General features: G+C 44.1%; 1 protein-coding gene across 2 annotated transcripts in view; it reads left to right on the forward strand.

Moving 5' to 3' along the window:
• LCMT1 (leucine carboxyl methyltransferase 1) overlaps window positions 1-17,095 on the forward strand; it is an 84,161-nt gene extending 67,066 nt beyond the window's left edge. For both annotated transcript variants that reach the window (XR_010182121.1, XM_063934742.1), the window contains 2 exons: window positions 15,285-15,382; window positions 16,871-17,095. Coding sequence is in view for 1 of the 2 variants with exons in the window: in XM_063934742.1 (XP_063790812.1) it covers window positions 15,285-15,382; window positions 16,871-16,893 (121 nt within the window). In the remaining variant the exon portion in view is untranslated. The remainder of the gene's footprint in view (window positions 1-15,284; window positions 15,383-16,870) is intronic.
• The last annotated feature ends 514 nt before the right edge of the window (window positions 17,096-17,609 follow it).

The raw sequence follows: 17,609 nt of genomic DNA on the forward strand, positions 1-17,609 counted from the left end.
TGTGGTGCCTGCGGCTACTAGGGACTTGGAGGATTCCAAGTTGCTGGACGTAGTCCGGGCTTTGAAAATTTATGTTTCCGGAACGGCGGGAGTCAGAAAGTCTGACTCGCTGTTTATTCTGTATGCAGCCAACAAGGTTGGCGCTACTGCTTCGAAGCAGACTATTGCTCGCTGGTTCACTCTGCGGCTGGATTGCCGCATCCAAAATGGTGAAAGCCCATTCCACAAGGAAGGTGGGGCTCTTCTTGGGCGGCTGCCCGAGGGGTCTCGGCTTTACAGCTTTGCCGAGCTGCTACTTGGTCGGGGTCAAACAAGTTTGCTAAGTTCTACAAGTTTGATACCGTGGCTGAGGAGGACCTTGAGTTTGCTCATGCGGTGCTGCAGAGTCATCCGCACTCTCCCGCCCGTTTGGGAGCTTTGGTATAATCCCCATGGTCCTTACGGAGTTCCCAGCATCCACTAGAACGTCAGAGAAAATAAGAATTTACTCACCGGTAATTCTATTTCTCGTAGTCCGTAGTGGATGCTGGGCGCCCGTCCCAAGTGCGGACTCTCTGCAATACATGTATATAGTTATTGCTTAACTAAAGGGTTATTGTTATGAGCCATCCGTTAAATGAGGCTCAGTTGTTGTTCATACTGTTAACTGGGTATAGTTATCACGAGTTGTACGGTGTGCTTGGTGTGGCTGGTATGAGTCTTACCCTGGATTCCAAATCCTTTCCTTGTAATGTCAGCTCTTCCGGGCACAGTTTCTCTAACTGCGGTCTGGAGGAGGAGCATAGAGGGTGGAGCCAGTGCACACCAGATATAGTACCTAATCTTTCTTTTAGAGTGCCCAGTCTCCTGCGGAGCCCGTCTATTCCCCATGGTCCTTACGGAGTTCCCAGCATCCACTACGGACTAAGAGAAATAGAATTACCGGTGAGTAAAATCTTATTTTCTGATCTATTTCTTCTCTTGTTGCTCTGCTGCCCCCCTCTGTCACTCACTCCACTGATTCAGAATCAAAAACAGATTACACACACTCACCTTTGTAGCCCTCAGTCTCACCACTCCTGTCTACATCTCCAGCCTCCATTTCCCTACATACTTCCTTCCTCTTCACTGTGCCATTAACTGCTGCCTCACCTCTTTTTCTGCTCACTGCTTGTCATTCTCACCATCTGGATTTCTCCCATGCCATCCTTAACCTCTGGATTGCCCTCCCACACTCAAACTTTCATCCGTTGTCCCAGCCTTCAAATGTGCCCTAAAGTTATTTTTTTTCTGTTTAACATACCACCCCTCCTCCTATGTCTCCATCCTCTTCTCCCTATTGTGTCCACCCATAACCTCTTTAGATTATAAGATCTTGAAGCAGGACCCTCTTCCCATTGTCTTCTCTACAAAATTGTCGTCGGACACTGTCATTATGCTTTTAAGTCCTGAAATTGTTTTAGTTTGTACTTGTGTAATTTGTCCTGTTACAATTGTGTGACACGTCAGAACCCTTATGGTGCCTTATAAGTAAAATATGAGAGGACTAGTTGATTACATTTTTGGGGTGAACATTTGGGTTTGTTGTAATTGTGTAAAATAATCTTGTTAACGTTTTGAAAGGTGTTTCATTTTCTATATGATATTCCAAATTTTAAAACTATGCACTTACAAGGGAAGACGTTAGTTTCCCGCTTCTCGGGATACCGACTCTGGAATCCTGGCGGTCGGAATCCCGACTGGGGCCCAGAATCCCCAGGGGGGTATGCTCCACCTCCAAGGAGGAATCGATTAGTGTGGCGAGTGAAGCTAGTCACCGTGCCCACGAGGTGACACGCTGTGGAATTCCGGCGTCGGTCTTATGACCGCCGGGATCCCGACCGTCTGAATCCCATACTGAATCCACTTACGTGGATGAAGGATTACTCAAAGCTATGTACATTTTTTTTTTCTTTTTTCAAATATATATTTTACTGAGGTTCAGAAAACACAACATTCAATATCAGGAGTATACATGGCCACCAACCTAATACAGGTTGAGTATCCCATATCCAAATATTCCGAAATACGGACTTTTTTGAGTGAGATAGTGAAACCTTTGTTTTTTGATGGTTCAATGTACACAAACTTTGTTTAATACACAAAGTAATTAAAAATATTGTATTAAATGACCTTCAGGCTGTGTGTATTAAGTGTATATGAAACATAAATGAATTGTGTGACTGTAGACACACTTTGTTTAATGCACAAAGTTATAAAAAATATTGGCTAAAATGACCTTCAGGCTGTGTGTATAAGGTGTATGTGTAACATAAATGCATTCTGTGCTTAGACTTATGTCCCATTACCATGATATCTCATTATGGTATGCAATTATTCCAAAATATGGAAAAATCCGATATCCAAAATACCTCTGGTCCCAAGCATTTTGGATAAGGGATACTCAACCTGTACAAAGATCTATAATGCGACAGGAACCTTCCAGACACGCAGGTGTCGAGGCCTAAAGTGAAACCTCACTTTTCCCACTTTCTAGTATACAAAAACAAAACTGTAGAAGACACAGGTTCCAAAAATGTGACAAAGTAATTCCAGAAAAATACTGTTCGTCATTTAAATGCAAAAACTAAAATATAAACAGTAGAAATAGAGTAACACACCAATACGCTCTCCCCAGTGGAAAGCGAAAAACTAATATCTAATAAACAAATCAAAAAAGAAAAAGAAGAACAATATATAAAAAACAATAAAGAAACATAGAAAAAATATAGTACCTGCCAGGGCAAAGGGACCGCCAACCCATCCATGGAGACATCATCAGAGCGAGAAAAAGCATGTAGACAACGGAGATGCGAAGAAGAGATGTGGAGGGGGAGAGGCGGAAAGGACAAAGGGGAGCTGCAGCAAGTGGTGTATCAGTCAGGAGAGGGAAGCAGGAAAGGTAGAGAGATTGGGAGAATTGTGTTGTCACGGGAGAGAGATGGGAGGGTCATCCGCCAGAAGTTGGTGGACGTACCATGTGGTATATTGAAAACTCTGCTTAATAGCCAATTTCGTCAGAGTGGGCAATTAGTTGATAAATCGACCCCAGCATTGAAATAAGGTAGGGGTCAGCGTCTCCTTATTTAGGGTCGTTTCTAGCCAGTCCATCGTGAATAGGAAGAGTAGTCTAGAGGTCGCTAGTGGCAGCGTAGGGGGGTGTCAGAAATCCACTGTTGAAGTATAGCCTTCCTGCCTACCGCCGAAAGAATCACAATCAACTTCGTGTCCTGAGAAGGAAGTTTGGGCTGATCCCGAGTATGGCCAAAAAGAGCCCAAGAAGCAGTGCATTGAAAGTGTAGACCCAACTCGGACGCGCCATATATTTGTAGCTCCGTCCAAAACCTTTGAATAAGGGGACAATGCCAAAAGCAATGCATAAGGTCAGCCACTGGCGCAGAGCATTTCGCCGAGTTAGATAGACCCATCAAATGGCTCCTCTTTGGGGAGATATAGGCTCTGTGTAGAATTTTATAGGACATTTCTTGATATAAACTAGCCGGGATGAGTTTAAGGGAAGTTGCAAAGCTGTACATCACGGTGTCTGGGGACATGGAGGGAATTTGAGAGGACCATGTTAGTACTTGGTTCAGGTCAGTTGCGGGGATGTGTTCTGTACGAATACGGGTATAGAGAGATGAGATGGAACATGTCCCGGAGCGCAGGAGGGTGTCCAGGCTATTAACAAAGTCGGACAAATGGAGATAAGAAAGGACCGAGTGTATGTAATGGGAGGCCTGAAAAAAATAGAACCCATGGCTAGGATCTATGTTCTATTTATTCAGTGCTTCCGCAAAAGTGAGTGGCTTTTTGCTAGGGCTAAGAAGATCACCGATACTTGTAATTCCTACAGCTTGCCAAATAGTAAAGGGATAAGAGGCCTGCCCACGTTGAAAACGCGGGTTCCCGACTAGGGGAAGAAATAAGGAGTAAGTGTATTGTAATTTTATGGATTTCCTAGATAGCCTCCACGCCAATGCCGTAGAGGTAAGGAGAATATTGTCCAGAGAGAGATGACAAGTCAGATTTGGACGTGTGCAGAACAGAGCTGAGAGAGAGGGGGGTACAGAGTCGGGAGTCAATCAGTGAGTCAGTGAAGACCGATGTATCATTGAGCCAGTCCATGGCGAAGCGAAGGAGGCAGGCCCTATTGTATTGCTCTATATCCGGTAGATTCAGCCCACCATTCTGTACCGTCTGAGACAATTTGAAGAAACTAATTCTGGGTCTCTCATTGGACCAGATAAATTTAGATATAGATGAGTTAAGGAGGGAAAGGTCAGATTTAGTTAGCATGATAGGCACCATCTGAAGGACATAGAGCAATTTGGGGAAGCTAGCCATCTTCACGAGATTACAGCAACCCATAAGGTTTAGAGGTAGATTTTGCCACAACGCTAATTCTGTCTGGAGTTTAGTGAGAATAGGGTGAACGTTGTCAGGGTAGAGACGAGTGGGGACTGAGGAAAGAAGGACCCCAAGATATGTGATGTGGGTAGTAGCCCACCGAAGCGGAAAAGGAGTGTCCCACCCTGTAGTAATATGGGGGAAAATAGCCAGAGCCTCCGATTTGTCAAAGTTAATTGAGAATCCAGCAAAAGAGGAAAAACGAGAAATAGCGTGTTGCAGTGCTGTAATGGATTGTTTTGGGTTGGAGGTGAAAAGAAGGTCATCCGCGAAAGCTATCAACTTGACCTCCCTATTACCAATCCTAATACCCCGAAAATCAGAAAGGTTGAGAATGTGACGTATGAACGGTTCTAGGGCCAGGTTAAAAAGGAGAGCGGAGAGAGGACATCCCTGTCTGGTCCCTCTTTCAAGGGTAAAGGGAGATGAGGAGGTGTTGTTTACCATCACCTGTGCAGTAGGGTCAGCGTAAATGGATTCTACCAAGCCACGGAATTTATCGCCAAACTGTTGATAAGACAAAACTCTAGCAAGATGGGGCCAGGCAATCTTATCAAAAGCCTTTTCCGCCTCCCCTAGAAAAGAGAGGTTGGCAGCCGGGTCATCAGGGCCTTTAGAGTACAGAGATCGATAAAAAGTCTCTAAATTCGGTGCAAATAACGGCAGGGTCAGTGCTCAGCGAGCCCGAGCTATTAATTGCGTTTACCCATGTATGGGATTTAGGGCCTTTGATCAGGTTGGCGAATAATTTGCCCGATTTGTTGCCCCATCTATGGAATTTGTTACGTTGATAATCATAAGACAGTTGGGCTCTTTCCGTGAGGAATGTATCGTAAATGAGTTTGGCTGAAAGATATGCCTCCTTGTGGGCGGGGGTGTCATGTTGGGTATATCTCCTGTATGCTGAGGTGAGTGTTGTGCTCAAGGACTGCAGTTGAGACGAGAACACCTTCCGTTTAGAATGAGTGTATGACCTCGGAGAACGGCTTTGGCCGCACCCCAGAAGATTTGCGAGTCCGAACTCTGATCTCCGTTATCTAAATTATAGTTGAGCCAAGACTGCTTCATATGGAGAAGGAAGTCATCGGAATGACGCAAGTAGGCGGGAAACCGCCATCGGGGTGAGCCACGGGGGGCAAATTTAGTTGAATATGGAGGGATACAGGGGCATGATCGGATATGACGATGTTGTCAATGGAGGTGTGGGTGACTTTGGGGAGGAGGTGAGTGGCAGTAAAGATATAGTCAATTCGAGAGTGAGAAGAATGGGGGTGAGAATAGAAAGAATAGTCTTTTTGAGTGGGGTGGAGTATCCGCCAGGGGTCTAAGAGATCCAACTGGGAACAGAAAGAGGATAAGAGTTGTGCAAGAATCGTAGTAGTGGAGGCACTTACCCTGGATCTGTCCATGGATGGGTCGACCACTAAATTGAAGTCTCCGCTAGCAATTAAGTTCTGGCTGCCCCAGGAAAGGAGGGTTGTTAGAAGATCTGCAAAGAAAGAATCGGGTGAGTTATTAGGTGCATATACATTGAGAAGGGTATAAACTGTATTATCAATACACACGTCTAACAATAGAAATCTACCCTCAGGGTCACAGAGTTTTCTGAGTAGAGTATATTGGAGATTGGAATGAAAAAGAATCGCTACCCCCCGAGACTTAGAGTGATATGGAGACTAGATGCATTCTCCTATCCAGGAGGCTCGCAGGGTATTTCTAGGATCGTCTAGCCAGTGGGTCTCTTGTAATAGTACTATGTGGGGGGACATGCGTTTTAGATGAGAAATCACTTTCTTCCTCTTAACCGGGTGATTAAGGCCCTCCACATTCCATGATACAATACGGAGTAACGTAGCATTCGAATCTCCGTCTACATAAGAGTGTGGGTGGGTGTCAGTAGACATGTCAACCCACCCCTACTGGGAAAAAGAACAGAAAAGGAGCGTGGAAAATAAAATAGGATCCCACCCTGTCCCAGCGAGCAAGGGGAGAACCCCCAATGGGGGGAAAGGGTCCCAGCCTAGGCAGATAAAACTAACAAAATAAACATACAATGAGGAAAACATCTATAAACAGCAAAAAGAACAGTTACGAGATCAGAGGTGTGAATCAATCACACTTCACTGAAACATTAGAACATTATGTGAGACCCGAATGCAGATTCGGGCAGCGGTGGGCTACTAACAGTCATATACAAACAGCAATCAGGTGTCGGGTATAACGAAGTGTAAATTGGCTTCCTCAGGATCCTCAAAGAAACGCGGTTTGCCATCTTCAAAAACCCTGAGGCGGGCGGGATAAAGCAGGGAGAACCTGATCTTCGCCTCAAAGAGGTGTGTGCATATGGGAGCAAACTCTCTGCGCTTCGTGGCTACCGATGCAGAAAAGTCCTGAAAGATGAGGAGGCGATCACCATTGATGGAGAGGCTGGAAGCTTTGCGGTAGTGGTCAAGGAGTCTCGCTTTATCTGCATAATTCAGGATACGCATGATGACCGGGCAAGGGCGTCCCGAGGAATTCTTCCTTTCAGGCCCTACTCTAGGGGCTCTTTCAATGACAAGAGGGACTCCTTTTAGATCCATGGATAGTTGCTTCGGAATATCCCCCGAGAGGAGGTCCGAGAGTTCACGACCTCTCACCGACTCTGGGATGCCTATAACCTGTAGATTATTACGTCTGCCGCGATTTTCGAGGTCATCTAGTTTCTCCGAAAGGTCAGCGATTTCCAGCTGTTTGGCGTGTAGAGAACGTTGGGCTTCCTCCAGATTATCTTCTAGGGTCGATATCCTCTGTTCCGCTTCATCAAGGCGAGTAGAATGTTGACTCAGCAAGGTCGAGGAAGACTCAATGGCTTCTTTAATGCCCGCCAACTTCTCATCCAGCAGTGGCCCTAGTACCGCTAGCAGGTCTTTATGTTTCATCTTCGGCTGCTTAAGAAGCGGTCGTGATTTATGGGAGCGTTGGGAGAGTGAGCGTGTGGTCGAGTGGTCAGATTCGGAGGAATCGCCACATGGAGTGTCTTCCCGAGATTGCTGAGTAGTGCCTGTGGACATCACGGGCAAAGGAATCAGGAACTTTTCCATGCAAGGAGGTTTGAGTAAAAATAAAGCAGCAAGGCACAGAGTCCGAGTAGTAAAGGGTGTAGCGGGTCTCGCATATTAAGTAGTGATCTTCAGTGGTATCTCATCTTGAGCATGATGTACAAGAGGTGGGGTGAAGTGGGGGGCGGAGGGGGGGCGTGTGAGCCTTGCGGTTTAGATGACTCCCAGGAGCCGGTGAGAAAGAGGGCCAGGTCCCAGTAGAAATGCAAGAAGAGGGTGGCAGCTAAGGGGGGCGGAGGTCCGGACAGAACCCTTCGCCCAGATGGCAGTGGGCCTTTAAGTGCTTAGCTACAGTGAGGTTAGAGTCAGGGTGCCAGGCACAATAGGAGGTTTGTAGCTTCCACCATATCACAGATAGCCGCGGAGGTCTGCGCGTGGGGGGGGAGTAATGATCCAGTCAGCAGAAGGCAGGGGAGAGTTCTTCACCGCACTGTGTTGCAGCTGTCGGGTCAGTGCAGCTCCCGTCTCCCTCTGTCCTAGTAGCTAGGTCCCCTGTAGCTGGGGTAATGCCAAAGTGGCCACCGGATGTCCAGGACCACCCTATGTGGGTCCAATATCAGGGCGCAGCGGGGTGGGTTGAGCAGGTCCGTTTGGTAGCAGCGTGGGGCGACCAGGGTTTTGGCGGGCCGGGAAGGCTCCCCTCTCTGTCGTGGTATAGGAGAAAGGGACAGGGTAGGGAGGAAGTAATGAGTCGGCTCCCACTGAGCAAGCGGGGGGGGGGGGGGGAAGGGGGTGCCGTAGGAGAGATGGCGGGGTAGATGCGTCTGGTCCGGTGTGGGGGTGTCCGCCTGGCTCCTCAGCCGGGTTATAGCTGTTCTAGGAGGGAGGCGTCTGCAATCTCCGCTCTGGAGGATGTCCCCCCAAAACGGCAGCGGTGAGGAGGGCGAGCAGGCCGTGGTTCCTCAGCAGCAGTGTGGTAAGTTTTTCAGCGGGCAGTAGGCAGCTCTGGTGTGCTGGCGTCAGCAAGGCAGCCTATCCCCAGCAGCGTCCTCCAGCAGCCAGCACTGTCTCTCCTCGGAGGGCCCGAGCCGCTGCAGCGATGACGGGCAGATCCGGGTGTAAGTCAGGTGGCGGCAGGGAGAGACGGCAGAGGTGGGGGGATGCGTGGTGTAGCTGTACCTCCCGTCCGGGTCCTCGGCGATCTGCACAGACATATGCCGCAGCAGGAGCAAGATAGAATATGGCCGCCGGGCTCCGTTGCAGGGAGCGAGGAGATGGTCCTTCCACCGGATCCCCCTGCGGGTGTGAGTGTTCGCGGGACTTGTGGGGCCGGCCGCAGGTCGCAGACAAGCCTATGAATGCCGGGGGAAGAGAGCAGGGTCTGAGCTCTGTTTCCTCCTCACTTCCGGAATCCTGACAGGTCCTCAGATAAATCGAGGCCCCGGCGTGAGGACGAGCAGCGGGCCGCAATCCGCGGGAGCCTCCACGGCGGTCCCCGATTCCGCGGCCACGGGTAATCAGCAGCAGGGGGGTTGGGAGGGTATGGGCAGTAGGGATATGGAGCAGGGAAAGCGGGATTGAGCAGGCTAGGAGGGTAAAAGGGTGGTGTAAAAGCAGGAGCTACTCAGAGCTGCGACTGCTCTCCTCCAGCGTTAGGCCACGCCCCAGCTATGTACATTTTAACTAGGGCATTGCAATATGAGAAATCTGATTCGGTCATGATGGATGTAAATCCCTACAGTCTTGAAGCGGTTAATTTCTGTAATCTCTCTGTGTGTGGTATACAAGATCTACATGCATTAGATCTACAGTTACGTAATGGACGAAAGTCGACGTTAAAAAAGGTTGATAGGTTCTAAAGGTTGACATGACAATGATGGACACAAAATGTTCAACATTATTATTTTTATTTTTGTAATTTTTTTTTCCGGTTAGTGTGGATAGTTTTTTTTCATCTGGTACCACCATGTGTTGAAACGCGTTCACCCCACACAGGCTCGCTTCTCTCGCCACGTTTCTGCCGCAGTGTCTCTCTCTGCTTCACTTGCCGCAAAGTTACCAAAGGCTATGATTTGTGACGTGGATAGTCAAGGATGGGAAAAGTCCAAAAATATGAAGAAAAGCCTCAAAAAACGTGTCAGCCATATGTGTGTTGACATTTGTCTTGTCAACCATACAATCCTATCAACCTTGTGTCCGTGTCGACCATATGGATTGACCTAATATGTGTCAACGTATAGTCTGGATCCCAATCTCTCCCTTGCTCCCCCCCCCCCCCCTCCCCTCAAAACACGCAAGAGCTCCTTTAGATGGAGATGGTAGTAAATCACAAAAGAAACACTTGAACGCTAGTTCCTAATATAACATATTAAAATTAGAACTTCACTTAAGGTGTGTACACGGTGAGATTCGGGATGTGCCCGATTCTCACTATGCGACAGGGACTGGGTTGGTATTACAAGAATTAGATGACTGCGCTTGCGATACTGGCTTTGTACGATTTTGGCTAAGTGTCAATTTTGACTATCTTTTCTACTAGATAGACTGTGCAGGCAAGTCAATTTTGACTATCTGGGCTTGCAATACCAACATCGCGGGACCGCGCATCGGGATCACAAGGTGACTTTCACCTTGTGATCTGCACTAACTTTCTTTGCGATTTTGACTACATAGAAAAATCTCGTCGTGCGTACACTCCTTTAGGCAGCTGCACTAAAAGCAAGACCTTCAATCTTGCTAGCAAAATACAAATGTTGATAAAGAAAATAGAGCACGTCCAGTGAGTCTAATATTAGTAAATATCAATATAGTTTATAAAATAGAAAGGGGATACCTAGATTGCGCTACAATTACAGGATTTTTTAAATTATTATTGTTAATTTGGCTTTTTACTATATTTATCGATAGGCTGCTACCCCCAAAATGGTACTTTTGCCAGCACGGACCATGGATTTTTTTTTTGTAGATAGGTTTTTATTTGGGAAACACTTTTATCTTTATAGGGGTTATAGTTTCCCTTTAAATACACTTTGGATATTTCTTATTTAATTTTTGTTTGATGTGAGTGTGACTGTTATTCCTTATCAAAACTGACCTGAGCGCACCCTATGGATCTGCTCTCAAAATAATACTTCTAAAAACATATAAAATGTGAACAATTTAATATCCAATAAAAATTTTTTTTAAAATGTTTTCACATATAATGCATGTGGCATCTCCATTACATATCCTAAATTTTACTCTTGTATATGCCCATAACCAGGTGGATTTGATACTAGCCTTATCACCCACCACGTTTCGTTGATCACAACTTCCTCAGAGGTGTCTTTGGGAGTAGAAAAAGGGTGTCTCGGTAACATCAAAAGCTAATTACATCAAGACCAGTTAAGAGACCTACAGTTTGAATGTTTTCAATAACTCCTCTTGATAGCATTGGTTTACACAAAGGTCTCCAATATACATAGAATGTTGACATAATTTGACATAATATATTGGTTTTACATTAGAACCCAAACAACATTCAGTTTATGATAAACTTGTTTTTTATACCTCGTATAGCCACATCTTTTACATGTTGCATATGAATACAGGTTTCTTACAGATGTAGGGGGTATCCTATTAGCATCAATGCAGCGGAATCCCCCTCTTCCTCCCCCCTCCCTGATGCTGGTATTTATTGCGGATTATGGTTCAGGCACCCAAAGCCTAATCCGCAATAAGCAGGCTGCTGGAGCCTCGATAACTCATGGGATCGGGGACTTAACCCCCGACCCCTTGTGTTTTTGCGTGATCGTGGGTCCGTTTTCCGTTTTCGGACGATACAAAAAAATGGATCCTAATTGGATACCGCGATAATAAACATCGGTCATTAATCGCAATATCCGCAGCCGAAAATGGATCGCGATTAATAGGATACCCCCTGTAATCTTTTATATCTAAATACAAAACCATAACTTTTTAGTGTTGGTTAATTATAGGGCTCACAATTCCCAGTGCCTTCAATTGGCAAACTAATTAATTAACAGATCACATAGAGTACTTACTTTTTCTTTCATTTGATTTACATTAAGTGGTTTTTATTCCCATGGTGACAAATATATTCTATTAAATAATAGTAACGTAGGATCACTATATAAATTGATATTAGACCCATACGTTTTACCTTACTATTAAGGTGTGGTGTTCTTTGTCTTTTATGGTTCCCCAAGTCAGAGAACGTTTTAAGGGATTTCCAAATAATTAACGTGATGTTTATTCAGATGATCAAAATTCCCTAGTGGGTAATAACTTCTATTATATTACCATAAAACAGTAATAGGTCTATGATTAACCTTCTTATCAACTTACTTACTGTTAGTGAAACTAGTCTTTAAAAGTCCCTTATGATTAGATCTATAGGCTGTACTCGGGTTAGTTTTGATAAGGAATAAATGTCAAAGTGTATTTAAAAGGAGACTACAACCCCTATAAAGATAAAGGCGCCTCCCAAAAAAATATATATGTATGTGTGTGTGTAATGTATGTATGTATGTATGTATGTATGTATGTATGTATATAAATAGGAATGTCCCACACTCTCACCCAACCTAAAGACAGCCGCTGGGGTGCCAGTCAAAGCCCCATCCCACTAGGGGATGGACCCATAGTACAGTGCAGAGTTTTCAATAGCCGTGGAAATGATAGCACTCTCCAGACAAAAAATGATGAAGTCAAAGTAATATCTTTACTCAAAAAAAGGGGCAAAACAAGTCAAAACACTTCCACAAATAATAGTAATCTCTCACCAACGTTTCGGTCCCAATTCAGGACCTTTCTCAAGGTGTCCAACAATCCAGCTGTGTCACAGAGTCAGAAATGTGCAATATACATGAAGTGGAATATATATATAAATAATATAATATAATATGGATGCAGCAGATAAATCTGCGCACTCTGAGGTAATTTGCTCCGTTGCCTTCCCAAATCAATGTGTAAACGTGCAAATGTCCAAAAGGAGCAGGCGGCACTCGGAGGCTTGCAAATAGAAGAAATTTATTCTATTTGCAAGTCTCCGAGTGCCGCCAGCTCCTTTTGGACATTTGCACATTATATATATATATATATATATATGCATGCATGTTGAGTATCTCTTGTACAAAATTCGAAATCACACATTTTTGGGGTCCCCTACTGACATAATGACACATATATATAGATATTATATTATATATCTACATAATATATCTATATATATATATATATATATATATATATATATATATATATATATATATATATATATATATATATACACATAATATATAACATATATGTTATTACCTCAGTTGGGGACCCATAAATGTGGGATTTTGGGTAAGGGATACTCAACGTGTGTGTGTGTGTGTGTGTGTGTGTGTGTGTGTGTGTGTGTGTGTGTATATATATATATATATATATATATATATATATATATATATATATATATATAGGCGTGAGAGTAATCCGCAGCACACGGTAATAAATGCAAACGAGAGATAGCAGAATAACTGCAACGTTTCGATATTTATTATATCGTCTTCAGGCACAACAACAATACAAACATACAACTAACCTTATATCCCGTCTCACCCACATGGCAGGGATCGCGTCCAGAAACAGGGGGGGGACGCACAGAAGTGACGTCATCACCACCCGTCCGTTGCTATGAATCCGAGCCAAACAATAACATTAAAAACAAGATAAAATCGGCTGATAGTTACAAACAGAAACATTCTATGGGAGTATAATAAGTAACATATCAAAATGAGATATACACAATGGCATATAACAAAATCCAATGAGCATTTTAAATACACGCAGATATGCCTGAAAACTCCTTCAAACCCTTGGGAGATAAGGTTTGTAAACGGTGAATCCACCGAGCCTCACATTTCAACAATTTAGAGGCACGATCGCCCCGTCTTAAATCTATTGGTATATGATCAATGATCATGTACCGTAATGTAGCCAAACTGTGCCCCGCCTGCATAAAATGACGGGCCACTGGTTGGTCACTATGGTTAGTAGTAATAGCTTGTCTAATCACATATCTATGAGTAGCCATACGTTCTCGTAGGGTGCGCTCAGTCTTCCCTACATAACTGAGTCCGCAAGGGCATGTGATAAGATACACAATAAAACGTGTAGTGCAAGATAACCGGTGTCTGATATAAAATTTCATATAGGTATGTATGTAGTATGGAGAGCGCTCAAATAAATGTCTCTTTACAGTATCTCTAGGATGTTCCTTCAATTTTGGTTTAGCCATGGAGAGATGTATATGTCTGAAAAAAACCCTCTCACCAAAAATCACCCAGACAACCGCGTCACTTGTTAGTCTGTAATTTCCAGATATTTATTAAAAATCTTTAAAAGTGTTGTTATATGTCTTATATGTTGTTATATGTCTCTTACATTAGTCTTAACAGTCGTGGGGATGCCTGTTTACCCACTGTGTTTAAGACCATCATCCAACGCGTTTCGTCTATCCAGACTTCCTCAGAAGTGTTTTGACATGTAAGAGCGATGTCCTAACTGTAGATTTGTAAAATTGGAAAAAATGTCCATAAAAGCACACCTAAAAATCTAAATATTAGTGTCCTAAACTTGATGAAAGGTCCATACATAGGATTTCCAGTTACCTTGTAGTTAACGTGCAGAAAACTCCAGAAAGTTCTTAAAAGACTTTTCTTATTTTGTTAGCTGTGTGCACACAGCAAAAAAATAAGCTGCAAAAATAAGAAAAGTTATACACAATAGACCGTGCATATTGATAGGTGGGAAAGGCGAGCTACTGTAGATATCCCTGATAACACCTTTTTGTGAAGCTGGTAAGACTTTAATTTAATTATTGCTGCACTAACATCACTGATAAGTGTCTGGCATCACTAAATGACTTCTTTTATATTGGCTGTGGATGCAACAACAAATAGTTGTGATCTATTATCACAGATGTAACAGTGATTACGAACTGGCTATTTGCACTCTGGCTGTAAACTATCAGATAATCATCCTCAACTCTGGACTATTTTTAGATTATCATCAGGTGGGAACCGCACTTTTATCCAGTTTTATGCAGGCATAGTTAGATACATTAATTACTGTGGCCACAGACATACAGTATAGACACTGTATTTGACGTACCACCTGTGAGTTTATCTATTGTACTGTACATCTATACCATAATTATTTGTTTTAATATGAAGTAAGATTATATATATATATTTATGATTGATATTTACTAAGGTCAGACTCGCTGGCAGCGCTTTATGGGGCAGATGTGTTAAGCCTGGAGAAGGGATAAAGAAGTGATAAGTGCAAGGTGATAATGCACCAGCTAATCAGCTCCTAACTGTCATTTTTTAAATCTGTAATGATTGGCTGGTGCGTTGTCACCTTGCACTTATCACTGCTTTATCACTTCTCCAGGTTAATACATCTGCCCCTATGTTCTTAATTTACGTTGAAATGGGAAACTTTGAAATCAATTTAAAACAAAACCTCAAGTTTTAAAAGAATATTTAGCAAGTAAATGTTCATTTAATACTCTGTCGATTCAGCCTTTAAACCATTATTTTCTATTACTTTTTCTAATTGTTCAACACAGGAGAATATGTAGGTGCTATACAATTGAATGATTGGTATAAGTAATACTATCTGGGCTATTTATGTGTGTGTTTTCATGTGGAAATGAGTTAGGTGACTATGAAATGACATGAGACAGTACTGTCCGCTAGTGATATTACTTTTATTGTTCCAGCACAGACTGTAGCGCTTTAATAATTGTTTCTGGCCCCACAGGATGGAAAAACTGGAATTCTTAGATGAGAAGGAGTTACTGGAGCAATTGCTTCTTCATTACTGTATCAGCTGGGGAAGTAAAGATGCACAGAAATTGGGTAAGAGCTTTGTGTGAGAGCGTCTTGGCTAATTGCCACTAACATTTCTTTGTGGGAACTTTGCATTAGGACTGTGAAGATGGTAACTCTTTAATCCATGGTCTCGCTCACTAATATAAAAGATACAAAAACAAATCTGTGTATCACTTTGTGTGTAGCCGTATAACTATACTTGTACTACACCTAGAGTAGAATGCCTTAAATATGACCACCAGTCACACAGAGGGAGGAGATGTATCAAATCTTGAAGAGAGATAAAGAGAAGACGTTGCCCATAGCAATTATCAGCTTCTGTCATTTAGCTAGACTTTGAAATGTGAAATGACAGTTATTGACGGGGAGTTGTCTCCTTCCCACGGGAGGAACCCAGATAAGGAGGCCATACACTGATATATCTCACTGGGGAGGTATGGGCAAATGTCTCCTCTCCATGAAGGAACTCGGATACCGTGAAAATACACTGTGATATATCTCACTGATGAGGACCTGGGAATTGTCTCCTCTCCAGGGGAGGAACACAGACATCGTGGCCATACACTGATATATCTCACTGGGGAGAAATGGACAAATGTCTCCTCCCATGGTGAGGAATTCAGATACAGTGGCTACACATTGTTCAGTATCTTACTGGGGAGGAACGGGAAATTGTCTTCTCCCCAGCAGAGGAACCCAGATACTGTGGGCATACACTGTTATATATTTCACTGATGAGAAACTGGGAATTTTCTCCTCTTCAGAGGTGGAACCCAGACATTGTGGCCACAGGTGAGATATGAGAATTGTCTCCTCCCCAAGGGAGGAACCCAGCTATAGTGGCCATACACTGATGTATCTCACTGGGGTGGAATGGGGAATTGTCTCTTCCCCACGGGAAGAACCCAGGTATCATGGCCATATACTGTGATAAATGTCATTGGGCAGGAATGGGAATGGTCTTTTCCCCAGGGGAGGAACCCAGATATCATGGCCATACACTGATGTATCTCACTGGGGAAGAATGGGGAATTGTCTCTTCCTCACGGTAAGAACCCAGATATCATGTGGCCATCACTGTGCGATATCTCTCTGCATGGCCATGATATCTGATTGTTCTTAGGCTGTCAGATAAATTGTCGGTTTGACAGTGTATGCCAAGCATTTGACCTTGATTGGTTTCTTGGGGGTAACTATTCCACTTTATCTTTTTCCAATGCTGGATATATCTCCCATAGAACAGAATATGTTTCTGAAGTGCGCATATACAGTATTAGCACAGAAAGATCTAGTTTGTTTGAAATGTCTTTGAGCCCCTATTAAACATCCGTGCTCCTGCTGCTGGCATTGCAAGGTGCTGCTGACCTACTAAGATAGGAAGGTGGATATTTAGGAGAAATGTCACCTCATCTGCCGCACTCATCTTACATAGACTCGGCAGTGTCGCCTGTACCCCGTTGTTTCATGCATGGTCAGGATGAAGGTGTTACCACAGTCTCGTTCTTTCCTTCCCAGGTCTGGCAGAAATAAAATTTTGACGACACTGAAAAGGGGGCACCAGTTGTGGTTCTTGCTGGAACAGCTCTGTTTATGACGTTGACTGATGAAGGGGAGAGACGTTTGGTTTCTTCCTATTTTGGGGACAAGAGAACAAGACGGTCTGACGTGATTGCACTGATGCCATCGGCCATGTGGGACACTCTGTTTGTACTGTTTTAAATAAATTTCAGTTCTTTGGGACGTTTTGTGCTCCTACATTAACGGGTTACATTTATTGTAACACACACACACACACACACAAACTCATGACTGCCTGTAAAGTGCAAATTAATTCACAGCTTCTTTGTGTCTGTATTACATTTTCTTTTTCGTCCACTAGGGGGCTCAGGAGAAGCTCAATGCTGTGTATAGGCTGGGCTGTGAGCGGGCTGGCACCAAAAGGGTTACTTTAAAGTACCCAGCAGGCCTTGCCGCCATTGTCCTCTATACCCTGCCCCTGTCCCCGAGCCCGCCAGTATTTTTTTGGTGCCAAGGCAGGAGCACGGCACCTCTCAACTAGGAGCTGTTTCTAAACAGCTAGATTACTTTTTTTTTTTCTTTTGATTAGTTAGCGCCGCAGCGCAAGAGAGCGGGATGCTGGCGCACTTAGCTCCCAGCATGCCCGCTCCAACACCCAGCGTCCATGGGCGGCAGCGTCGGTAACTGGGCCTGGGTCCTCTGCCGCGGGACAGCTAGGCAGCGCTACGCCTCCTCC

The sequence above is a fragment of the Pseudophryne corroboree genome, chromosome 7 (genome assembly GCF_028390025.1).
Source record: "Pseudophryne corroboree isolate aPseCor3 chromosome 7, aPseCor3.hap2, whole genome shotgun sequence".
NCBI lineage: Eukaryota > Metazoa > Chordata > Amphibia > Anura > Myobatrachidae > Pseudophryne > Pseudophryne corroboree.